Source organism: Phalacrocorax aristotelis, chromosome 14, assembly GCF_949628215.1.
Source record: "Phalacrocorax aristotelis chromosome 14, bGulAri2.1, whole genome shotgun sequence".
NCBI classification, from domain to species: Eukaryota; Metazoa; Chordata; class Aves; order Suliformes; family Phalacrocoracidae; genus Phalacrocorax; species Phalacrocorax aristotelis.
Genome location: NC_134289.1, coordinates 4,825,671 through 4,851,606, shown reverse-complemented (window position 1 = coordinate 4,851,606; position 25,936 = coordinate 4,825,671). Strand labels below are relative to the sequence as shown.

The 25,936-nt window shown below is 47.6% G+C and overlaps 1 protein-coding gene across 2 annotated transcripts in view; it reads left to right on the top strand.

Moving 5' to 3' along the window:
• Positions 1-905: 905 nt before the first annotated feature.
• Positions 906-25,936, top strand: part of LOC142064592 (hexokinase-1) — a 44,979-nt gene continuing 19,948 nt past the window's right edge. The window contains exons 1-4 of one of the 2 annotated variants that reach the window (XM_075109729.1): positions 906-924; positions 15,594-15,756; positions 20,705-20,853; positions 25,650-25,769. In XM_075109729.1, coding sequence (XP_074965830.1) covers positions 15,615-15,756; positions 20,705-20,853; positions 25,650-25,769 — 411 coding nt within the window. In that variant the 5' untranslated portion in view covers positions 906-924; positions 15,594-15,614. Of the gene's footprint in view, positions 925-8,723; positions 8,878-15,593; positions 15,757-20,704; positions 20,854-25,649; positions 25,770-25,936 lie in introns of those variants that run through there. The other variant, XM_075109730.1, reaches the window with a different exon arrangement.

Below are 25,936 nucleotides of genomic sequence, written 5' to 3'. Positions count from 1 at the left end.
ACCTCTCCTCGCAGAGACCCCTCAGTCCCACTGCCACCCCTGGGCACGGGCACCTGGGATGACCTGAGAGAGCCAGAGTGGCTTGAGGGAACAAATGTTGGTGTGGGGAGAAAGGAGGACCTCGAACAAGCCATGTAGATGCCCGGGACCTGGCTGGTGCTGGCCTCACTGGGTTTCCGATCCTACCCTAACATGTTTCATGGTGATAGCTTGTAAAATTACAGAAGCCAAAATTTAGCTCAGAGTTGCCATCTGTACCTGCCTCCAGTCTCTGTTGAGACAGATTTGGGTGTTGGCTAAAAAAAGGTATCACCAAATTATCACAGACCAGCTCAAAATCTGCAGTTGCTCCTGGATGATGCTGAGCTGCAAGTCCAGCATCTGTGACCATCTTCCTGTACTGATTTTTAACATGAATATTTTGTATTTTCAAGGCTTGCTGGGTTCTTCTAATTAAAATAAACTGTTAGCAGGACTCGGGTGTTTTGTTGCCCAACGTTTGCTTGCTAAGCCCTCCTTCCCTGTGTGCGACGGGAATCCCATGGCACCACTGTATCTTGGAGCCATGCAAGGGCCAGCTCTTTGCCAGCACGTTCCCTATTTCCACCATTATTCTGGGTCACACTTGTGCTCCATAGCTCATATGCCCCCAATTTCCCCTCTCTCTTGAGGTGGGTCTGTGTCTGCTCTAGCCCAGCCGCTGGATGGGTTTTTAAGAGAGCACCTGTCCATGGGGCATGGGGTTTTCAAAGGCATCCTGAGGTTGAGGGGGGAGATGTGAAAACCTACAACTCTGTCTCCTTCCTTGTTGACAGCCCCCTGTGATGACAATGTGACATGGCAAGAGGCGCTCCTGCTATGGCCACGCGGAAGGAGCCGAACGCCCTGGATGTGCCTGGCTACTGCTGCTCCCCGTTGTGCCAAGTAAGCACCTGCTTTGCACCCCTTCTGGGCTAAATGCTGGGGTGGGTCATTAACCTAGTACTGGGGAGAGCCCCATATCGTGAGGATATTAAGCTGGCCTGGGAGGAGAGTCTCTTATACTGGGTCTTGCTGGAAAAGGAGCAGGAAACCTAAAGCCTCTGCAATTACTGCCTGCACCCCCATGGGTTTGGGACTCATGATGCAAACTGATTTTTGCTAGCATCAAATGCTGGATCAAGGAGAAAGGCATATACGTAGTGGAAACTGGCTTCTTGGCCCGGGTTGAGAGGTATTGCCTTGTTTTGAACTGGTTATTAGTGGATAGCCAAAAGAGAGGGGCAGGTCCCGTTCTCTATGCTGAAAGTACAAGCTCTTTGTTACTGCTTGCGTAGAAAAGACACACTGTAGTTAAAAGACATCGATTTGGACTGTGCCATTAAAACCTTCTTGGGACAGCTGTTCGCTGGTGTTAACTGCTGTTTGCAGGGATGAAGGAGTGGCTTTGTTTTTGTAAGTCTTCCCACACATCAGGTGTTTTCGCGCTAAACTTTGATGAACAAACTCTATGATCTGTGAGGAGCTGAAAGCAGGTTTAGGAGAGCTGTCTCTCTATAGTACAATAAATTAGGCTATAATTTCCTTCATTTAAGAGATTGTAACTGCCTTATCACTTAAGTGAATTGCTGGTTATGCAGACATCCTTTAACTGGTATTGAACTGCCTCTTCTCAAGATAGATTTGAATCAAACAATTGCAAATACTTTAAACTTATCCCTTGACTTCTGAAATTTCAAACTAGGTTTCACTCTATATTTTGCCCTTTTTTCAGTGTCATTTCTATTAACACTTTTTACTAGCATTGGATTTAGTAGATTATCGGAAATCTGCATTTGTGCTCATTTCAGTTTGCTGGAGTCAAGAGGTGTTTTGTGAAATGAAAGAAATGCTTCACCTCCTGGTGAGGAAAGGCAGCTCATTGACATCAGGTTCATTACCATAACACCACCGTCCATCTATTGCCTTACAAACTGAGTTTGTTGATATGCTTCTGTGTGCATACAAACATATATGCGTGTATGTGTGTATGGTCTGCTTTGCATGTATATGATCTGCAATGACAACTTACTGCCAATGCACTAGAAAAAGTGGTTGCTTGGTGCAGCAGTTCTCACCTGAATGGAAAAAATGTTAAACTAACGCAGGGCCCCAGGCTGAGTGAGAAAACCGGATGGTTATTGCTTTCCTTTGCAGAGATGTAAAATGCGTTGTAATTCTGGCACTGGGGAGAGAGAAGTTGCTGTGGTGAATACCTAGGACAGGAGGGGAAAGAAGAAAGAGATGAATTTGGATAGATTACACTTGTATTTCATTTCTGGTGTGTGAGGGAAGAGCAAAGTGAGTGGACTTGCATGCAAAGGTGCCCAGGGATGTGAGCACTCTTGACTATGTTGGGAAAATACAATGGGTTGGAAAACCTGTTGACTTAATTATTGTAACTTGCATTATTACACAACCCAGCACCTTGCATGGTCAGGAATGCATTGTATTCTGTGTTGGCTGCTTCCTTTTAACTTGGCGTTTCTTTAACCACACACTTCCTTGGCTGGGATCGATGAGTAACAGCAGCATGGCTGTTGGCAATGTGGGTGGACAGGGGCTTATGCGTGCAATCCCTAGAGCTATCACTGAGCCAGACGTGTTGTCACAGCTGGGGACTCTTCCCTGGGGTGGAGATGCCTGTAATCATCCACAAAGCATTTTAGCACAACAGTGACTTCACTTTCTCTGCTGGGGAATGAAAGCTTTTGGGGAAACAGTTTCCTGGTTTATCCATCAGCCCCACAGCAGAAGGGGCTGTCTCTTCCAGTTAGTCCCCATGCAGCTTTTGGGGATGCCTGCGGCGCAAGGGAGATGGCGCTGTGAGAAAGGTGCCCCTTTGCTAAAGCTGCTGCGTGTTGGAGCTGTTGGGCGCACCACTATGGGGAAGAAATCCATCATGAGACAGTACTTGGGGTTTTAAGTTGCTTTTAAACATTATAAAATACCAGAGAATAGGCTCCTCTCCGTACAGTAGGGAAACACCTCTCCTTGTCCCACTTCGCCAGCTACCAGGGGAGGCTTGGACACGAGCAGTGCTGCTCATCCTCCCTGTAAGTCATGACCCTTCAGCTGTGCTGCCTTTAGTGCCCACTCGTGTGCACTGTGTTTTGTTTTTTTTCTCTTGAAACACTGCACAAGAAACCACTAAAGAACTTAGAATTTTTAGCAACTTCCTCAGCCGCATACAGTAGCTCTGCTGTGCAATGCAGGAGATAGAGGTTAAGTTTTGTGGCAGTGTGACTCCTGGGAGCTCTTTCCTCTTTTCCCCACATATTTGAGGCTTTGGGTAGAGAAGTGCTTTGCAGTGTAGCTTGTGCAGCCTGTAGCTTTTGGAAGTATCAACTAAAGATGGAGTAATCGGTTTTGCCCCAATTTAATGAAGCTTGTCATCACTAAGAGATTTAAAAATAAATCATCAGCCAGGCCTCCCAAATAGTGGGGCTTTATTGTAAGCCATGTATTTAGGACTTGTGCTTATCTGTTTTCTGTTTTATTCCTCTTGGTTTTGTGGGGGTCATGTTCTCTGCATCCCTCTGATACTGAAGAACTGCAACTACTTCAAAGAAATAAAAGCAATCACAGCCGCCTGATGCTTAGACATGGAAAGTTGAGACATGGAGCGTCTCCATCTGCCCCAGGAGTCTCTGTTCCCCTGAGAACTAGTAGACAACACTCCTCCTTTGCTGGATTTGCTTCTTTCTCCACTCTCCTCTCATCATGCCATGGTCTAGGCATGACTGTTTGTCATCCTTAGCTGTGTAGTACGCAGCTCGCAGGAATACTGCCCTGTCTTTGGAAGTCACTGGCATTTAGGTCTTGAAAGCCACAGCCCTGCACAGTGTCATTTGGCCCTCAAATGCTCAGCTCAGTGAATGGTGTTAAATTCCTTCCAAAGGGACTTTATTAAAAAGTAGCTCACTCTCTCCCTAGAGCAATTCCAACAAATCAGGGCAGAGTCCCTTGTTAGCCTTTGCGCCTAAAACACAGCTGGATATTGCGGCAACCCTCTTGAGAGGCAGAGGATGAAGTATGTGGGATGATTTCTCACGTTATCCCTAACATCATGTGCCCTGTCCCCTCCCCGTAGGATCTGATGAGGGCAGTGTCAGGGCTGGGCAAAGGTGTGTGTGTGCGGTGCCCCTGCCAGCTGCTGCAGCATGCGATGACAGTGGTGTGTGTATGGCAGTGATGCCGCCTGACAGTCCGTATGCATGGCCAGCCATTCAAAATGGTGTTAGCTTTTTTAATTGAAGTGTTTGAATTTAATTATAAATTACAATTTTGATACACAAATAAGTTTTTATATTATCACATGTAGAAAATAGATATAAAAATAAGTTATAAATGAAAAAGAAAAACTAGCTGTTCACCAGTTGTTAGCACTGGCATTCCTCAGCCTTTGCCACCAGAAGGGTGAAGAAGGAGGTCCTGCTTTCCTGGGGCCAGAGATGATCACCCTCTGCTGACCCCTCTTGCTGGAGCAGGGCCGGGCAGCCTCTCACAGACCCTGGCTTCAAGCCCTGCCAGCGTTTGGGTGCAGGCAAAACCCGCGGCACCTTCGTGGTGGTGGTGGTGGTTAGCTCAGCGAGATGCACCAAGCCTGTCCTGGCCTTTAGTTACCCAGTGCCTGGCTCCATGTTTCCCAGGGCAAGTGCTCATCTTTTGGAAATATACTCCTGGTGTGCTTTACCAGGAGCATAAAACCCACTTTATAAGTGTATGCTGCTCCGTCTGCATGTGGCGTGGCCTTTCCTGTGCATGGAACCAGCTCCCCTTGAGGCGTTCCTAGCTAATCTTGTTTCCTAATAGGGGAAACATGAGATAAAGCATCGAGGCTTGCTATGTGGTTGTGCCTGCTTGCAGTGCCTCCTGGCAAGGTGAAATTGCATAATGCATTTAACCTCATTCAGCTGAATTGCTTATCAAATCAATATCTCTGATACTTTTAGATTTTCTTAGTAGCTCCTGCACCAAGTTCAGCATGATGATTTCTTCTGTGCAAACACATAGTTTCCTACCCCGCAACAGGAGCTTCAAAGGCTACTTTTAAAAATTCCCTTGGTAGTCAGAGGTGCTGTCATGAACTGGGAACTTACTGTTTCTTGGAGATGGTGCTTTCTCTCACTTTGCTTTAAGTACTGTGAAAGGAAAATGCCATGTGGGGAAAAGTGGATTCATCATTTTCCAGACACTTAAAAAAAAGAACAACGAACTACAGCTTCATTGTTTCCTTAGAAAAGTAGAAAGCATCTAGCACCAGTGTACATCAAAACTATGTGATGAACGTGATTAAAACCAAAATCCCTCCATTGTACTGGAGTCAAATCTGAACGCAGACTTACATGGAGGAGTAAACATTTAATGAAGAAACAGGCAAAGCAGAAAAAAAACCCTCACCCAGGAGACCTGATGCACGGAATTACTTCAGTCGGTTGAAACACTTCAGTACAGTTCAACCTGGACAACAAGATTAGAGCACAATCAAAATAGCTGCAAGTCATCGGGTGTCACGTTCAGCCTCCAGTAATTTGTCTTAAAGGACGGTGGCTTTCAAAATAGCCTGCTGGATGCCTGGCAGTGTACATTAGGCACTGGTAATTAATTGGCTGCTGAACTGATCTTTTCCAGTAAAGCAGAAGGGAAAACGCAGGGCAAGATGGTAAGGAGGTATGAGAGCTTTGCAGAGGTGGAGATGAAGAGCTGGCTGGTCGTGCCGGGCAGCCTGTGCCCAGCTCCTCCTGGGCCCCCCAAAAAACCCACCTGCGTGCTCTCTGCTGGCCTGGCCAATGCAAAGAGAGCTTGCAAATGGTTTGGGTGCCCATAGGGATATTTAGCTGCCCTTCCAGCTCTATGGCAGGAGGAAAGCTCATTCATCCCAGTGCTGGTTACAGCATGAAAGCTGGTCATGCACTCATACTTGGAAGGAGCTGCTTAAACATACTAAATGTTTAAACACTGCAGCTTTTTTGCCTTGGGTGGACTCTTACTTTTCCTCTAACGGCTTTCAGGTTGTAGGGTTTATTTTTTCCTGAATGTCATGCTCAGCAACTGAAGACAAGCCAAATTGTTTGCAATACTTGTTTAACTGCCCCTTAATTGCTTTTGACTTTGTCATATGAACCACCTCCTGCTTGAGTGTGTACTTTATTCTTTGTCACATGAACCACCTCCTGCTTAAGCATATACTTTATTCAGGGGCTTGTAATGTGTGTGGCTTTTATTTTCATTGCACAGAACCAAGAGGGCTTCAGAGTAGTGATGTTTTGAACTGCTTTTTGTAGCTTAAAGGAAGTCTGAGGCAGTTGATTCTGGTGAGTTTTGAAATATGCTGTAATACAAATGGTCAGTGGAGCCAAACGCCACCCTAATGATCTGTGACATTTTCAATTCAGTTCTAAGTCACAATTTTGGCAGAGGAAGAGAACAAGATTGTCCTCCTCTTGCATGGTCTTAAGACAAGCATCTGTTAAAGAGAAGACCATTCTTATTCATAGTGACTTTGAATAGTTTTGGACTTCCCAAACTCTTAACTGGATGATTCAAATGCCTTGAGAGCCAGAGTAGATGGTTTGAATTGCTCTCATTTGGTCAAAGGTTAGTTGAAAACAACCTGAGCTTGCGTCCAAGTGTTTTAACTGGGTGAGTAAGCATTCCTGCAGCAAGGTAACTGAGGTGAGCACAGGTGTTTCAGTATCTGAGCTGGAGGGGATAGAGAGCAGGTCTTGTAAACCTTGTGTAGAGGCAGCTCCATGAACCCAGAGCCTGTGGGAATTGAGCAGTGCCAGGCTGTGTGAGCAGCAAAAGGCAAATGTAAATGCACATGTGCAGAAAGTGACTTTTTGCTTCTAAATTTTGATCTGGGCTGCTGCAGGGCAGCTGTTGGGTGAGGACCTCTCTGGCGGCCAGGACTCAAGTGGTCACGCTGGGGAAGCAGGAGCAGGGATGTTTTTTGGTACGGGTTGAAAAGTCTGCCATCTCCTGGGAGCGGTGGCTGATGGCATGGGGGTCGGTTAGGGAGCCTCAGGGTTTGTGCTTGTTAATGGGAAGGGGTTTGGTGACATATTTCCAGTTGGAGAACCATGCATGTAAGCGCAGGGGTTTTGGCATTCTCTGGATTAACTTACCTGACTTTAGCTGCTGTGTTTGGCAGAGAGGAGTTCAGGCCGGAGCAAGTGTGAAAAAAGGCTGCTAAACCAGCCTAGGCTTTTCAGGGAAAGGAAACCAAAAAAAGAGCTCAGTCTGTCTTGCCTAGTGAAGCAAAATCGGAGGACGTATACGGTTACGTTCTTCTGTATTTATAGCAAGCGGACACCTGAGAGAGAGGACAGCAATTTCAGCTGAAAGACAAGGTTTAGCAGATGACAGATGTATCAAAAACAGGAGCAAGCCTGGGCTGGGAATTAAAGGTAGTTTCTAACCGGCAGAAGAGGAGGAGGTGTGGGTGAACAGTAAATTACATCTGAGTGAGAGTCAGCCTGTGTAAGGGATTGGGTGGCGTTGCCGGACGCTGTCGGGACGCTGCCGCTCAGCTCCATGTTTCTGTGCCGCCTGCAAGCTCCAACTGTGCCTGGTCGCAGGGCGATGCCGCTGCGCCTGCAGCGAGACAGCCCGCCTGCACTCCCCAGCACAGGCGTGTTTGCTTCATAGCCTGCAAACAAACGAGCAGGAGTAACACATGCAGATCAGTGAAACACTTGAAAATCTCACTGAGAACGGGCTTAAAGCTAATGCAGTGAGGTGGAGAAGGAAATCCTGCCCACCCTGCCTGCCGTGACTAGGGCAGTCTAAAGGAGGATGTGTCTGCCAAAGCAGCTCGTGATTTTGGCCAGTGCAACTATTTAATTAAAATAGCACTGAAAAGAAAGCCGGAAGCTCAAGAAACAGGTTTTTAATCACTTGGAGTTTGGTAGACAATTTCTATGCAAATCACGCCTCCAGCATCACGGCTGTTTGCATGGGTGTGTGTTCCTGTCCCTGTGGATGGATGGGCAGGGCGCAGGCAAAAACCTCGTGGGCTGCTGACGTGTGTCACCTTGGCATCTGCGTTTGGCCTTTGGCTTTCGGAGGGGCATTGCACCTCTTCGCTTACGTGGATGCGAGGTCCTCAGAGGCTTCCCGGTGGTGGATGCCTCCTTGGGGTGCCAGGGAACGTGCCCCAACGTGGCAAAAATATGGGCAGCACACCGGGGGAGGGGAGGTCCTGTCCACCAGTGTATTCGATGTGGGGATTTTGCTGATGGAATATGAATGTGGGATCCCCAAAAGCACAATAGTTGAAGCAATTATCTGCCTTTCAGGGCGCCCCTGCCAGTCTCCCAGCCTGCAGCCCAGGGGGTCCAGGCTGGGTCCCTCGCACTCTGGGGGAGGCATCACTCCTGGGCAGGGGGTGCAAGATGTTAGCAGAGGTTTAGGCAGTTTTGCTATTTTCTCAAAATTTTCTGGGCAAAGAGGGTCTTTGGTTCAGGTTTGTCTGTTTGTTTGTTTTTTCAGTTTGCTCTTCCCGTACCACAGCAGAGTTCAAGGAGCGGCGGAAAGCCTTCAGCAGTCTGTCTCCAAGGCTGCTGTGAAAGACCCTTTGGGGTACGGCAAGGCATTGCCGCCTTCCTCCTCCTCCCCCCCTCTCTGCCCGCCAGAAATAACTCCGAGGGGCCGTCGTGCCGGCCGTGGGAGCGGGGCTGCAGGCGGGGCCGGGGCCGGAGGAGGAGGAAGGGGAGGCGCTGCGGCGGCGGCGCGGCCATCCCGGGGCGCCGCATCGCTGCGTGCGCGGAGCCGCCCGCTGCAGCCGGCAGGATGATCGCCGCCCAGCTCCTGGCCTACTACTTCACGGAGCTGAAGGAGGATCAGGTCAAAAAGGTAGATTGAAGCCCCCTCCCCGCCCCCAAGCCAGATCGCTTTTTTTATTTTTAGTCTTCTCCCCCCCCCCCCCCCCCGTTGGTTTTGTTGCTTTGTCCCCATAGCGACGCTGCTGGGGGAGAAAGGGGAATAAACCCTGTTTCAAGCCCTGCTCAAAGGCCCCCCAAAGCATCCGTGGTGGAAGCGGAGCGGGGTGTCGGTGTGGGGGCCGCCGGGCGTGGGTGATGCACACCGGCTCGCTGCTGGTCAGGCCACGGAAACCCAGCTCGACGGCGTGGGGCAGGAGTTGGGGCCGCGTCTTGGGGCGTTGGCGATGAGGGTGGTGGGGATGGTGATTATCCTCCCAGGCTTTTCGTGGGTACCAGCATCCCCGGAGAGGGGGCTTCCCCCTCTTCCCCAGGGTGCCTGTGGGCATCTGTCACTGCAGCGTGGGGTGACGAAGAGCAGGTAGTTTTTGAATTATGTGTCACTGCAGCTTCTCTTCTGAATTTACAGGAAGTGGTTGCCAGTGGTGCTTAAAAACGAGAAGTATTTCTATGGGCTTCTTTCCCTTTAGCACTAGGAGGCTGCTGCTGTACGGTTGGTATAGCCCTGGGATTTAGCACTGCCACAAGGACACGGGTGCAGAGCACAGGATAAATAAAAACATGGCAGTTAGGTCCCGGCTGAGCATATTGCAGAGCTGTAGGGAGCGGAGAGCTTGGGGCTAGGGATGTGAGGGCACAAATTGGGAAAATAATTGAAAAAAATCACAGAGCCCTGTCACAGAGCCAGGCTGACATCAGGAAGCAGAGGCTTCCCCTCTGCCACCTCGTCTGGCGGTGCTGTGTGACTGAGCACCTGCTGAAGGCTTCCCTAAAATGTTCTGGGGAAGCCTCAGCACCAATGTTAGCGGGGCTGATTTGTAGTGGTCTCAGGGCTTGTCCCGGCAGGAGGAGAGCACCTCTTCCCTTTGGGCTTTCGGCTGTGTGCGGGGAGACCGCAGCTCCTGAGCGACCCATCCTGCCCCAGTCTAGACATGCTCACTCACTCCTTTGTTGGACAAAACCTGAGACAGCACCCCATATTTTCCACATCTCTTTCTGTGGTTTAGGTCTTTTCCTTTTCCGCCCAGCAGTTCTCGCGAGGAGCTGAAGACAGCACGCAGCCTGCAGTTCTCTGCATCTTCTGGCCCCACGTACTTGGCTCTCCCTTTTCCCCAAGCTCCTTATTTTCCTTTTCCTGGAGGATTTCTAAGTGCCGCTGCTGGCCCCAGGCATGCATGCCTGGGTAAGGCCGCCTGTGTCTCGCTGTGCCAGTTATATTTAGAAACCCAAGATAAGCGCAGGGGTGCACGCTGGCCAAGGAGTGGCAGGAGGGCTGTGTGGGGAAGGCGCCGTGGGAGCGTGCAGGCGCGGGGGAAACTGTGGTGTTCCCGGGGGTTATTTATTGCAGGCTGGTTTGGCACCGTGAGGCTGCTGTTGTGTGACTGTGCGGGAAATCGTTTGGCCAGGGAGAGCTGTAAAGCATTCTTATGGATCAATCTGGTTCTGTCTGAAAAAGAAAATTAAAAAAATCTAATTAAAAAAAAAAAAGCATGGTACTGGTTTTGGAGGATCTAAGACACCTTTTCCTCTTTATATTCTTTTGGAACTGATAATGAGCCCTGTCATTTTTGTGTGTCCAGTAGGGAGGGTTTCTGCGGCAGTCAGAGGCTTTCCCCCGCTGCTCTGCTGCCCCACAGCCACTGGGAGCTGATGGGCTCTGCTCCCTGGTACCCCACGGGGCAAAGGGGTTTGTGCCCATCTCAGTGTGCCGCGTATGGGAATACGTGCCTGCATGGCTTCATTTCAGGTCCCTCCCTCTCCTCTCTGCTTCCGGAAGAGCAGCACTTGCTGCTGGTACGTGCTCGCGGCCGGGGGCTGCTGACCACGGCATTGCTCCCACTCACCACTCTGCCCCACGCGACTCCTGGCCACGGCGGCTGCTGCTCCGCCTTGCTAGTCCATGGCAGTGATCTGCTTAGCATTTGGTGGCACAGGTGGCAGGTCACCTTGAGGATGCTGTTGTGGGTCACAGGAGGGGTGTGAAAGGGTTAAAAGTACTGGTGAGGTGAATTTGGGAATGGATTTGTTAGAGGGATCTCCACTGCTCCGAGGCTGAACGTCCTTCTTCCCTTGCGACCTGTTTCTTCTATTTTTGGGGTTCCCATCCCTGCGTGGCACTAAAGCGCTGCCTTTCCATCGTGGGATCCCTGCCAAGGGGCACAGATGGGGCGGGTGGTTTCAGGCCCTCAGAATACCCTGGGTCTAAGAACTCACATGTGCTGCTTCCGTACTGGTTTTTGACGCTTCCTTAAGTTTCCACTTGGCAGTTTCTGGAACATTTTTCAAGATGAGTTGTGGCGGGTGGGAGGAATAGGCAGGGTGTATATGTAGCGTCGAAGATGTGAGTGGTTCATCATGTGTTGGCAGCCCTGTGGGCTGGCAGCCCCTGCAAGGGGGCATTTTCCCATGAAGCCACGCATACATGCACTTGCACGTGACCCTACTGTGCAGAAGCAAGCTGGTGCTGTACGATCCCCTGTACAGTATAAACAGGCACATGTTTTCACTCTAAGCAGGATGAATTATGAATGGTTTTGAACGTTTTGAATGTTCCCTGAACGTTTGTGATCCTCCAGGGGCAGGAGCTTGAGCTCGGTATCCTTGCTGTGACAGAGGACTTTGCACAGCCTGAACCGAGGCTTTGATTTCGCTGAAAGACTGACTTCCATGCTCAGGGGCGCGGGCACCGCGGAGCACCCCTGGCAATTGTGCCGCTGGCCTGTGCGCCAGGGATCTTTGGTAATACAGCCTTGGAGTACCTTAGTTTCCAGCAGGTTTGTACCTGCAACAGCTGGCCCCAGCAAAGGGAGCCTATAGGTGTTGCCCGGTTTCTGTCAGGGGAACCATGCCTTTTTGTCGCATTACCTGAGGATAGGAGAAGAAAATCTTGCAATCCAAGAGTGACCTTTAAATGTCGTTTAACGTGATGGAATAAGGTGTAAAATGTAGTAACTGACATCAAAAAAAGCCCCGTAGCGGTGACCTGCTACTATAAAGGCTTTTTAGGAACCAACCTGATAAATCAAAAGTGAGCACAAACAGTTTCAGGATGACTGAACTACTTGTTTTAACATGCCTTGGCTCCTGGTGAATCTTCCTGATGCTGAAAGGAGTAGGGAGTATCATTAGCTCTGCAGAAAAATGTTTATATGCTGAAGGGTTTTAATGCAAAGGCTGTGTCAATACAATAGGTGCTCATAATTTTTGAGATTGTTATGGGAGTGCTCTGTTCTTGGATACCTTTGACTGTTGTAAGTGTCTGGGGAATGAGGCATGCATTTAAGGAAGGGCCCTTAGTGCTGTTCCATTATGCGCTTATAATTATTCACAGCTTCCCATGGAGGCTGCTGCGATGGCTGGATTTTCAGAAACTTCTTCTCCCAGAGTACAAAAAGTGTCTTTCCAGTGTGACCAAGAAAAATTGTATGCATATGGTTCAGATTACAAAATCCCACTTTAAAAAAATTGCTCATAGATTCTGTCTGTTTTTTTGTGGTTTTTTTAAGAAAAAGCATTAAAAAAAAAAAAGGTGATTCAGCTCTTGGAGGGCTCCTGTATTGGCACTCTGGGAAGCTGCCCTTCCTGGGAGGGTGGCTCTGAGATGGCAGCTAAATAAAGGAGACTTTTCTGCTCCTTGTCCGCACAACCGCCTGCCTGAAGTTGCTTGTGCTCTCCACCATCTCTGGGGAAGGGCTGGCACCCATCTCCCATGGGGCCACAGCCACGGGAGCCCCAGTGGGGCTGCGTGTGCTGCTGGGTGCTGCTGGCACCTCCCGTCTCCGTCCCTGCTGGCCCTTCCACTGCTTCCTTTCAGATAAGGCTGAGATTTGCTTTCTGATCGGCTTTTATTGCAGGCAGAGCAGGGAGTTATTAAACCTCCATCCTATAATCCAGCCTCCAACTCCCCCCCACCAGTTATTTATGGCTGTTTCCTGAGGTTTTTCCCTCGGAGGGCTGCCTGTGCTGCCAGCGTGGGAGAGCAGCGCTTTTTCCCTTGCAGCTGCGCTGCCAGAATGACTAACCCTTTCCCTGCCTGGGAAAGAAAACCCCTCCTTTTTTTAAATTTTTTTTTTAAACTGTAACACACAGGAGTAATTTTGTTTCAAACTGAGGTTTAGTCCCCATCTCCCCCCCTCCCTGCCCCGTGAGTCTCAGCGGTGAAGATGGCCTTGATGCGACGCAACGCGATGCACCGCGATGCAACGCGAGGCGATGCTCCCTGCGTGCAGGAGGGTCCAGCCCCATTATGTAAGGGCGCTGACGGCGCTTATTGGTTTTTCACAGGAGGAAAAGAGCCCTGCCCTCCCATTTTCCCTCGCTGCTGCTGGTGGCATAGGGGCAGAGGTGGGGGGAACGGGCTTGTCTGGCCCTGACTGTGCAAACGCCAAAACCTGCATTCGCAACAGGGTTTTTGGTGTTGGGGAGGAATTCTTCAGCCCTGTTTTTGGGAGGAGGATGTGGCAGTGGGGCTTAGTAGAGGGGTATTTTAATTGCACAGTGAAGTCTGACTGGGTGAATGATGTGTTAGTGTAGCTTTCACCGGGAGATTTGGGGAATTGGGTCTCTGAGCGACAGTGTGGGCTGCTGAAAGCTCAGCCTTAAAAGAGGGTTTTTTCCCCCTTTAAAAAGGAGTAACCTCATGCTCTGACATCATGGCCTGACAGTCTGCTAAAAAAAACCCAAAACCTATGGCAGGGTTTGCAGTGGAGGAGAGACTTTCCTGCCCAGCCCGACACCAGCCTCTGTGTCTGTCTCCATGCTGTTTGGGGCTGCAGAGAGGGTGCATCCCATCTAGGTCTTTTTTCTTGGAGTGAAATGACACCAGCGACTGGCTGTGGTTGTTGCTGCAGCAGGGCTGTCAGCCCCTTGGGGTGGCACAGGAACTCAGCTGGGATATGGGAATGCTGCCCTGGGGTCTCACATTAGTCCTCTCCAATGGAGAACCTGGGCTCAGCTCTTGCGCTGTTTAGCTGTACACCATCACTTCACTGGTTCATGGAGCAAATGCGTGGCATCATTTCGTTGCACTGTAACTTCACCATAGCATCTCTTTGACTGTTTTGCTCTTCCTCTGTCAGCGGTGGCACCGAACACTTCGCAGCTTGTGCAGCCTCTGGCTGTGGTTCGCAGTTCAGGCTTGCCTGGCCCCAGCCCCAGCCCTGCGGTTCAGGATCAGGCTGAATCCATCCGTCCGTCCATGCCTTCCTCCCTCTGCTCTGTAAATGCTTGGTCACGGTGGGAGGGTGTCTGGCTCTGGGAGATACACTGTCTTTGGTGCAGACCTTGACTACTTGCGGACAGACGTACTTTCTGCAGAAGCAATTAAATTGATGCTGGTTTTACGGTCAGTTTAGGGTTTAATTACATTTTGATTGTCTGCATTTCCTTCTCGAATGGCATTATTCGTTGCTTCCTGTTTCAAAGTCCTCGGCACATGGAGCGCCTGCGTACATACATTTCATGTGGGGTGTTTTATTGTGGCAATGGTCCTGTTAGGACATGATGCCAGCTGAGAGATAAGCTGCTCTCCAGAATTCCAGAGGAGCAATGGAGACACAGGTGGCCTCGGCGCAGAGACGGCCCCGGGGTTTAAAATGAGGTGGCTTTTCCAGTTTTGCTGAGGACAGAAAACATGGGCAGGGTTTTATTTTCTTGGTTCTGCCAAGCTGGAGGCAAAAGTGATCCCAAAGGTGTGGCTTCAGTCTGAGCTGTTTACAGAACCAAATTTCCAAGGCAGATAATGAAACAAGGCAAGAATAGACTGGCAGCTAAGGTAAAAGGGGTGGGATGTGCATTTATCAAGAACCCCCCAAGGCCAAGTTGTATTTTTGCGGCATCAAAGCATCTCTCATTCTTCCTGATGCTGAAGATGGGTGTAATATTATGGAATGCAATATTATCAGAAAACTGGAACCGCCTCCTTTTTCCAGGGAGGTGAAGGATGTTCCTGTCTTGGGAAACCACAAGGGAGAAGTCATCAACTTCTAATTTGATGTTTTATCTTGAGGAGGAAGATGCTACCTGCCCACAGCCAAGTCCTGCCTCTCCTGACCCTCTGGCCGTGATGGCTTTGGAGTGGGATAGGGAAAATGGTCGGCTACACAGAAATAATTTCTCAGCCTGGGACATAGCCCCGAAACCTCTGTGGCAAGTCTTTCACAATGAAATGCTTTAAATACAAGGCACCTTTGTGGATTGCCGCGACACCCATCTCACCCCAGCTGGGACAAGGTGCCAAAACAGGGATTTTTTTTCCTTCAGCTCTTCAGCTCACTGGCAGTCAGGAGAGCTGAGAAGTGGGGCAAGGGCTGGAGATAGTGGGACAAGGCTGTGGATGAACTGTTTTGTGTGGAAAAAAGGCAGAGTGATGTGGGACTGGGTCTTGCCTCGGGAAGGCAGGAGGATAGGGTGGGCTTCAGCTCATGTAGGTCCTAGCACTTGCACATTTTCCTTGATTTAGAAGAGTCAAAAGACAAGGCATGAAGTGTGTGGCTGCGTTGTCAGCTTGGCCAGAGCCCCAGGGCCAAGCTGTGGCTATATGCTATTCTTGCAATTAAAGAGAGGTATAGCCCTGCTCGAGCACCTCAGGGAGGTCTTTCACTCCATGGTGGTGTTTGTGTTTTTCCCCAGATCGATAAATACCTTTACGCCATGCGGCTCTCTGATGAAACGCTGATAGACATCATGGCTCGCTTCAGGAGAGAGATGAAGAACGGCCTCTCCAGAGATTTCAACCCAACGGCTACGGTGAAGATGCTTCCTACATTTGTGAGGTCCATTCCTGACGGTTCAGGTAAGGAGCTGAGTAGTTGTTTTCCGTATTAAAAACATGGTGTGCTTCATGGGAAGCCTGTTAGAAATACACCAATGCACTACCAAGAACAAGAACAATTTGCTTTCTGGCAAGCCCAGATAACATTTTGAAGACAGCCTCCCCTCTGCAGGTCTGTTCCCACAGATGCTGGAGGATTTTGTGATTCCTGGGTCAAACCTGCTTTGATGCCAATGGAAGAGCCCTTCCTAGCACTCAGTCCCCCAACAGTCAATACATTTATGCTGAGATTTGCCTGCCAACACTCAGTAATTCACATGGGAAGACTTTTGATTTATACAGTTCACACTCACGTGATCTAGAGCCTCAACAGATACAGTGGCTTTTAGTCATTTGCTGTTTGACTCAACATCTCTCGTCCTCATTTGTTCCCCAGTGGAAATGTGAACCCTTATATGCTGAATTTGAGTTTCCTGGCATTCGTTTTGCTTTTTGTAGCTACCTCTTGCAGACTCTCTTAGGGCAAACTCGCAGAAATCAAGGCAGCTGCAGTGTTTCAAGTGCAGCTTGAAAGCTGCTGCTCTGGCGTACTGAGCTCTTTCCATTCAGATGTAGGACTTGGTTTTTCTGTGCTCGCTGTACCTGATAAAAGTGGCACAAAGAGCTATCAGAAACCAAAAAGATGTGTTAGTAGTTGAGACCAAGACTGCCCCTATTATTTATTTTAGTGTTTATAGAAAAATAAATACTCTATTTAGAGTATATAAATCTATTTATGAGCAGTATATAATAGTGTTTATAATTTAGTGGTAATATTGGATTTCATTCTCACGTGGCATGAGTTCGTTAACTGTAGTTTGGTGCCTACTACAGCTTATGTCCCTGTGTGCAGTGATTGCACAGCTGCAAGAACTGCGTAACACAGTTACCTGTTTTGAGGCTTCTTTTGAGTTAAAATCAAAGATTTATTGGGTGAAAGAACATGAAGCCATGGCGCTGTCTGGCAGGTGGAAATCTTTGATGGTTCTGCTTTGCTGTTGCTTTCTGCCACCTCAAGCTTTTTAGTTGAAACATGATTCTCTCTCTAAAAAGCCAAAGGGAGAACAAACTTGAATCCTGGGTTTCCCTTCATTTAGCACTGCTGGCTGTTATGTTGAAATGCTGTGTTGAAATTCGCAGCCTGTTGAGTAAGCCAGAAGCTGCCATGCGCAGCTGGGTCACAGGCAGAGGTTGCTCTAAGGGTTTGCAGGTGAGGTGACTTAAGGGCTTTGGTGTGGAATCCCGGCATTTTTACCGACTCCGAAATCCCCGTATTTTCCTTCGTGTGTGTTTGAGTTCAGCTGAGGACAGACCTGTCCCCAGTACGCTGCTCCGTCAGGCACTGCCGGTTAGCAAACCGGAGCTGCTTGCAGCGAATCAAATAATTTTGCAAATTGTTCCATGTCACAAAGTGGGGAGACACTGAGATGCAATATGGCACAGGGAAAAGGGGATCCGCGCCCGGCCAGGGGACGTGTGAGTTTGCTGAATGCTGCTGGGACTGAGAATGAGCCAGAGCAGTGGCTAGCCCTGATCCGAGCATATGCGTGTCTGTATGTCAAGGCATTAATTTCAGATCATGTATTATACACCTACTTAAAAAAGCAACCGTGTGTGTTGTGCACGTCGTGCTCATTTCTTGATCTTGTGCCCGTTTGGCTCCTGCTGGACTTGCTGGGACAGGCACGCTGTGGGCAGTGTATTTGCAGCATGGATTAGAGCAAGGCAGTGCTTTGCCCCAGACAACTTCTGTATAACACGATAATAATCTGTATATGCATGTTGCGAGTGTCTCTTTGGATAGCTGTTAGAAACGCAGGCAAAACCATTCCATTATTTGCCTAGAAAAGGCATGTTCTGACCCCAGGCGTGAGCAATATTTGCTGTGGGTGGGTGTCATGGCATTTCTTTCCCTGACTCACCTGCATGTGCATACCACATCTGGCTCAGCTGTTGTACAGATGCAGCCAGGGCAGTTGTGGAGCCCCCTTGCCTCTTCCTCCAAAGGGCTCTGGGGGGGCCCTTGCGGATGTGTCCGTGTTGCTGTGCCCAAAGTGTGGGTTCGGCTCCCGGCCGATGGCAATTTCTGCCTTCAGCTGTCCCTCCGTAAAAGCCAGAGGCTGAAAGCCTGCCCTTTTTTCTGGCCCATCTCTAATTACTGCCTTGTAAGCTCTTTCCTTTGAGTCTGATTATGATTATTATTATTATGAGAGCTGACTATTCAGAAAAATACTGTTGTTCAGTTTCAGATCTGTGCTTGTGTACTTTATTAACAAGGAGCTTTTAAGTAATAAATTTGGGGACACTGGAGACGTTCATGTTAGCAGGGGTTTTCACTTCATTCAGAGTTGCTTAATTTACAAAAGCCATAAGGTTTGTTTTTTCCAGAGTGCTGAGAACGGTACCTTAAGCTAATTCAAAATGCTTTCAAAGGATCTTTGTAAATTAATTTACAATCAAACCGATTGCACTGTGGCGTTATAAAGCATAGATTAAATGCTGCTATTTGGGTTTAATTCCTGAAGTACACAGAAGGAAAACTGCTACTTTGCATACAGAAAACTTTACATTCTAGTTCAGAGTTCGTTCTTTCTTTTTAACTGAAAAGGATAATTCTTAATGAATTTTACCTTGCAATGGGCATGATGGTACTGGAAATCAAACATGCTAATCTGTTAATTTACTGCCAAGGAAGATATTTCTGAAGTGCAGTATTTGTTTGAGTTACGTACCGAGGTGCGTTTAGGCTTGGAAAAGGGCCATCTGGTCCAGTGTTGATTTTTCCGTTATTTATTGGAGGTAATGGCTTGCATTTGACAAATGATACTCATATGATAAAGCTTATTCAGGTATTTGGCGTAATGGGACACTTGTGGTAAATGTTTTGCTTCCTGTCTTGTTGAAGTGGGTTATGAGTTATGGAATTTGTTATGCTGAACCCAGTAAAGGGAACTGCATGAACAGTTTGGATATGTTCGTGGTGTAAATGACATTCATACTGGAGCAAAGCAAAGGTTAAAGCCATGCTGTTCAGAAACAGGCAGGCAAGCGCTGCAAGATCTGTATTTCAGCAAACTCTGAGTTTGCCCATGTCTTAAGCAGCAAGAAGGAAAAGTTGCATTGCAATGCAGTAAAAGTAGGAGGGTTGTTAGGAGTTGTGGGCTCCCACTGTCGTTTTGCTGTGTTTTTCTTATGGAGCTTATTGTCCTTTTCGGCTTCTCGCATGACAGTGTTTTGTTTGCTGTATTACAGTGCAGCCTTGGAAAACCTGGAAAACTTGGAAAACTAAGGGCTTTTGCAGTGCCTTTGCCTCTCTTAGCCTGTTCCTGCTAGAGGTCCTCCCCTGAAGGACACCTCATCCAGCTTATCAGCTTTGCTGAGTCGGAGGGGGCTCCTGGAGGTGCATGGGGCGATGAGGAGGAACAGCTCGCTGAGCCAGAGTTCAGGAGTTTTGATCTCAGATTGGGCAGGGTAATCCCAGAGGGAAGTCTGGGTCTGGAAATCCTCGTGGATAAATTGCATACCTGATATTTTGGTGCCAGCATGGGGTCAGAAGGCTTGGAGAGTTGAGTCGAAGTTTGAGGTGACACATCAAAAGGTACCGGTCTTCCCAACTGCTAGAGGTCTTTCTGCACTGAATTTAGGTAGAAATGGAAAAGCGGTGATGTTGGGAATGACCTCCCCAAAGTAATAGTTTAAAGTTGGAAGAACAAAAAGAGGCCAAAGAACGCTGCAGGATGGGACTGGCAATACCCATCGGTGGTGCAGGATGTGGAGGAGGCAGCTCATCCTGCCTGTGGCGTGGGAAGCTTCTGGCACTGCAGAGAGGTACAAATCGATGAGAAAACCAGGACAAGAAAGCGCTGTGTACCTCTGCTCACCACCTCCTGAGCAGCTTTGGCGAGCCCAGGGGTGCCATGCGCAGGTTTGCAGGGAGCCTCGGTGAGGAAGTGCAGCCTAGACATGCTTTCCTGTGTGATAAGTTGTACGCACTGCTTCCCTAAATACTATGTTTTCGCAGACTTTAACAATGGCTGTCTTTGTTTGCTCTCTCTTTGATAAGGAGAGATAGCACAAGCGGCTCAGTCAAATATATTTGCCTTGCTCTCCAGGAGGTGCAGAAAGTGTCATTCCTCAGATAGCCAGACCACGCATCTCTGTTGCTTGAATTACACCCTGAAGTCTGTGGAGGTGGGGAGTAGTGGATTTGGCTTCAGAGCTTTGAAATCCAAATCCCGCTCCAGAACGGAGGGAGATGGAGGTATTTTAACTCTTTCCCTGGCTTCTGGGGAGTGATTTAGGAGCTCTGTGCAAGGGACCACAACTTGTGGTTAATTCTGCAGCAGTGCAGGGCCGCACTGTGGTTTTTTTCAGACCGTCATTTCTCTGACTTCTGTTATCTGGCTGCACTTTGCAGTAAATCTCAGCTTCCAGGTGTGAAATAAGTTGTTCCTTATTTAACTACATCTGTGTGTAATTTGTTGATTTCAGAGTAGCGCACAGTCCAGCCACCATTCACTGTTATTTGCCAGAATGACACAGGTTCGGTTACAGCAAGACTGCTCATCAGTGGTCTAGCATGGCTTCATTTTACTGTCTCTGTTTTCAGTCTTCGTGGCTTTCTCCCGAGATCTTTGCTCTGCCAGCTTCGTTGTGAGATCTGGATACCGACTGTCCACTGTTAGTCCATTCTTTTTGGATAACCCTCATTGCAGTTGCCTGTGGATCAATGGTGGTTGGCATTGCCATTGCACCAACTTCATGATAAGTAGTAGGGAATCAGGTTGATGTTTCATGTGGATGCCCTGCAGCTAGAACTTCCTGCCATAGGAACCGGACATTTCCCTATGCATTATACTTAAGAGCTCGATTTTTTCCAGATTTGTGTTGCGTACAAATTTTAATCACTTGTGTCTTCTTTTCCACATAGAGAAAGGAGATTTCATTGCACTGGATCTTGGTGGTTCTTATTTCCGAATTCTGCGGGTGAAGGTATCGCATGAAAAAAAGCAGACAGTACAGATGGAAAGCGAAATTTATAATACTCCTGAAGATATCATGCACGGCAGCGGAACACGGGTAAGTGCCTCTTTAGGATGTCTCTCTAGAGATTAGCTGCTTCACTCTGTTGTTTTAGAAAAAACACCACAAGAATGACCGTAGCATCTTAACAGTTGTACCTACAGCATGCACAGACTTGGCTGCAGCTCTTTGTTGATACTGAGAATGAATAAGCAGTAATTACTGTAATAGAGCACGCATGGGTGCTGCAAATCTGCTGTCATTGCGTGGGAGACTTTTGCCTGGGTTAGGGGAAAAAATGGCCTAGAAATAAAAATTCTGACTTTTATAGTAAAGTTACTTTCCACAGGTAGGAATGGACAGCAGGAAAACAACTTAGTCTTTGCAAGCAACGAGCATGACCAGCCCTGCAATTGTAATGTTCGGTGAGGGACAGAAATACCCATGACAGCCACATATCTGTCCTGGCAGTCTGAGCAACTCAGCATTCATGAAACGTACAAGTACATTAGAAAAATTACAGGAAGCTGATGGAATGTTTTGGCACAGCTTCAACTTAATTTTGCTGAATAAATGATAGGGTTTTTTTTAGTGTCCCGTGTTCCAAAGGTAGAAAATGTTTGGATCCATTTACTTGGATTTCAGTTTGGGTTCTTGGGAAGGATTTGTCTTCTTTTTATGGTCAGGAGGTGAATTACAATGAATATTTTACTGACAAATCTGTCTCCATGTCAGCGTAAGACAAACCAGGTAATTTTCATTGTTGGAAACAGCAAGCTTTTTACACTTTTTACTGAAATGAGGAGCTATTTAGGAGTATGCGGCCTGCGGGAAACTTACAGCTTGTTTCAGAAGAATGAACGAAAGAGGAAAAAAATTACACAAGCAGCATTTCTACCCTTAATATATTTTCTGTAGTCACCTTAATACCCTTGACATATGTATCTAATGACCGTGGCTGCATCCTTATGCAATAGTGAGTGTAAGGTGGCAATCATGGCTTCTAAGTAGCACTGATATAGGTATTGCTGTGATATTTGAACTACAGCAATAAAATACCTTTCTTGTAAAGGCTTTTTCTAACATTATTGCTTTGTTACCTGGCCAAAAGGTGATGCAGTGACTTTCCCCACCGAATGGTTTAGGTGGGGAGCTGGGCTGAGGTACCTGTTGCTGGTGGAGGCAGGGAAGTGGGGTGGGCTGCCCGGAGGCAGGTTTGGAGCATGGGGTTGCCTGTCCATCGAGGGGTGTTGGAAGCAGGAGACTGACAAGCCTGTCCCAGGCAGGCAAGGCAGGCTGACTTAAGGTGATAAGAGTGGTAAGGAGACATCAGGTCTGCATCCTTCCCAGGACTTTGTCATGTTTGCGTTTTAATTTTTAAATATCTGAAGGCTATTTGGCTGTCGGAACCAGCAGCACGGAGCTCAGACTGATAGGCTTTGTTGTGGCTTTTAAACTGAAAGAGAGGTGAGCAAGGCTTCCACTGACCCTGGGGGGACAGCTGCTCCTGGAATTTAAGTACCAGGAAAAGAAGAGGAGAACTGGAAGCGTCATCAGAATTGCATTTGGGTTCAAAGTTGCCCCATGACAATATCCAGCCACGACTAAAACCTTGCCGTGAGGCCTCCCAGACAAGCATGGTGGATGGCCGGGAGGTGCACAGGCAGGTGATGATTTGGTGCTCGTGACTGATGTGTATGGCTGAGGTTCTCTGAAATGTCTGAGCCGGATTAGTGGAATACTTGGACTGGACAGCCTGCGTGGGGTAGGCTACTAGTATGTTTTTCAGCAAGCTGTGTCATTAACTTCAGTGAGTTATACTCTTAAAGCCTAATACATAATCAGCTTATTGAAAGGATTGCGATTTATGGCTTCATGCCTCACTAGCACGGTTTGTTTTGGTATTTTCTACTTCATTGCATTCAAACTTCTATTTTTGCCTGTCTGTCAGGCACGGGCTGACAGCTTTGCCAGTCGGAGACAGTTCCATGTCAAAGTCAAGGGCAAAACTCTCATTGACTTCAGCAGTGTAATAGCAGGTCTAAAATTCGTTAGAAGCCTGTCTTCCATGCCAACTCAGAGAACGGGAGCGTGCCTGAGGCTTGATTTTTGTGTTGCTTTGTATGTTCTGCCAACACTGGAGGTAGGTTATGGATTTGTGGCAGTTCTCCTGATCTGAAGCTGTGGTTTCTTCGCTCCTTAGATCTTCCTCATTCAGGGACTTGAGCTTGAGCTCAGATCTTCAGTTGCTTGCAAAGACTGCTGGCTGCCAGCCAACTGCATCCTTGTGGAGACTTCCTGGAGCCCAACCTGAGCAGGCAACTTCATGGCCATGTAATGAAGCCTGATATCATATTGCTCAGCATCTCGTGGTTGTATCGCTTCAGGTCTATAAAGGTGTAAAATCCGACTGGTCCTTTCCTCTTGGCTGTGGTGTTCACTCTGCCTGTCTCTCTGACATTTGATAAAATATTGGGCTCACACTGATCCCTACCGCGTATCTGTGGGTGGACAGGAATTTGGATTTTTCCTCAATCCACCTGCCCTATTTTAATGAAATCCACAGGAACTTTGTAATGTTGCCTCTACTGTCCTGTCAGGGTTATCTGGCATTTGTAAAGTTTGGATGCTAATATGGGCACAGGCACATATACAGATGCTTCGTTGAGTCTCCTTAGGAAAAATCTTATAACCATCAATGGTAGCAAAATTAATAAATGCCGTTCTTTCTTTCCTCCTTTCGAGCAGTGCCTTCCCTCTGTGCTTTATTTACAACAGTAGCACAGCCAAGCCATGCATTACTGACTAGACACTGCTACTGTAGTGTCAAGAATGTGGCTAATAGTTAACCGCATTTGCCTGTGCAGGCTGTGGCATGGGTGATGCTCACGCGCTCTGCTGCCAGCCCAGAGCCCTAATGACTCAGTGGTGCATGGCTCGCAGCAAGGGTGTGCGCTAGCTCACCGAGGCAAGCTTCGGCAGGTCGTGCCAGGACCGCACGGGCAAACACTGGCAGGTGCACAGACTTTCCAGAGTGACCAGGGATCTTCTGCAGTTGGACTTAAAAAGCAGGGCTCATCTCTTCTCTATGCAGTCGTGGTTCATTGCATGAGAGGGACTTTTGTAGCAACATCCACAGTCAATATTTCTGCTTCCTGCTCTGTGAATTCCTGAGGGGTTTGAGGTTGAACCCTTGTTATCATTTGTAATCCTGGAGCAGCTAAAAGTTTAGTAGGATTGAGTATTTAGCAAGATACTTTCAGATGGAAAGCATAATAAAAACATATGCTCCTGTTATTTCTGTATTCCTCCTGGAGAAGTTGTCATATTTTATTACTGAACTGTAGTTCTTTTCATATCTTCTTTTCTTCTATCCTTCATCTGGACAGCTGAAAATAGTCTTACAGAAGTGCAGCGGCATTCATTGCTTTCCCATGCCGTTTCACTGCGTGCACTCAGTGAAATGTCCTTGATTTGCCCAGGACAATGAATGGCAACATTTCCCCTGGGAAACTACTGTACTTCTGCTTACTCAAATCTGACCTAATTTGAGGAATGGATTTAAGGTGCTCTGTTAAATTGTAACATTATACATACTGCTTCTCGACCTGCTTCGAGTGGCAAAATATTCATCTTTGTTTTTTGTAGTTGCTGCAGCCTGTCCGTAGTGCTGTCCTGTCTCTCCAGGACTCTATAATAATTGTTCTTAATAAAGCTTTGCAGGCTAATTGCAACCAACAGATATCTTTTTGTACTCCCTCCCAATTATCCCCAATCTACTGGGCAGTTTCCCTGGCCTCGTCCTGCCAATGCTGGAGATAGGGTTGGATCTGTTTTGGTTTTTTTTTTTCCCAGGGAATTAAAAAGCGAAGCACAGTTATCTTCTGAGGCAGGTGGCAGCTTGTCAATAGTTTGACACCCACTTGTATGGGTCAGTTCAAGGCACATCTGGCTTTTTGGTACTAGTAGATATAAAGGTGTATTATTGTTGCTTCAATTGTTAGGGCATGATTTCAGCTTTGAGTGTCGCGATCTACCTGAGGGGCTTTCCAAATACCTCGGTGTGAGGGACATCCGTTGCCTTCATGCCCACACGCTCCCTGGCACGCCTGGCTCCTGGCCTGGCTGGTGGGGACACGTAGTGCTATTGTCGCAGGGTGCCATCGAGGGGCCCTCGAGGCGTCTGCGTGGGAATTGGTACCCGTGAGCCTGGTGCAGGCTGCCTGCGTAGTTCAACAGTTTAGAAAATGTTCCCATTTTGAGTTGTTTCTCAGAGCATGTAAAATATTTAGACAAATCTCCTGAGTTTCCTTTTTGTTTGTTTGGTGTGTGCTTCAGGAACAGATTTGCGGCTCCTGCAAAGTGCTGGGTTCTCTGGTCTCAGCAATGCGTGAGTGAAGCAGGTGATATCTTCTCAGCACCACCGTAAAAGTGCTCAACCTCCTGTGGGACTGGATCCCAAATGTTCTTTTGTGGTGCTCCTTCCTGTTACTGAAAGGTTAAAAGAACATTTTTGTTCTCAACAAATGTTGAGTAGAAGGGTTATGGCAGGCTTGAGAGCCACATGCCACTTCTTTCAGGAAATGTATTTTTATATGGGTGTAGAAGATGCCATGCAGAATTAGATGCTTCAAAGGACAATGTATTTCATAATTTATTAATTATTAAGGTGTTAATATACACTGCCTGAGAGTATTTTCATAGCTATGTCGTTTATATATCTTGAAAAATTTGGAGCAGATATTTTCCCCTTTCCCCTCACCCGGTACAGTTTTCATATGCAGTTTGAAATATTTTCTCCCTTAAAGTGTATCTCTAATTGTGGTGGTTTTATACTTTTTGTTTTCTTATAGCTTTTTGATCATGTTGCTGAATGCCTGGGAGACTTTATGGAGAAACAACAAATCAAAGACAAGAAATTGCCCGTCGGGTTTACATTTTCTTTCCCATGTCGACAATCCAAGCTAGATGAGGTAAGAAGATTTCACAATTTTCTTAATATGCAGAAGAGCTACTGTGTTATTAAAACAGTGCTATGAAAGCAGTGTCCCAGACAGGTCTTACTTTTGGGATAAATAAGTGTTATATTTCACTGTCAGACTTCATGTTTGTGTTTATGTTTTTGTCTGAAATTGCTGGT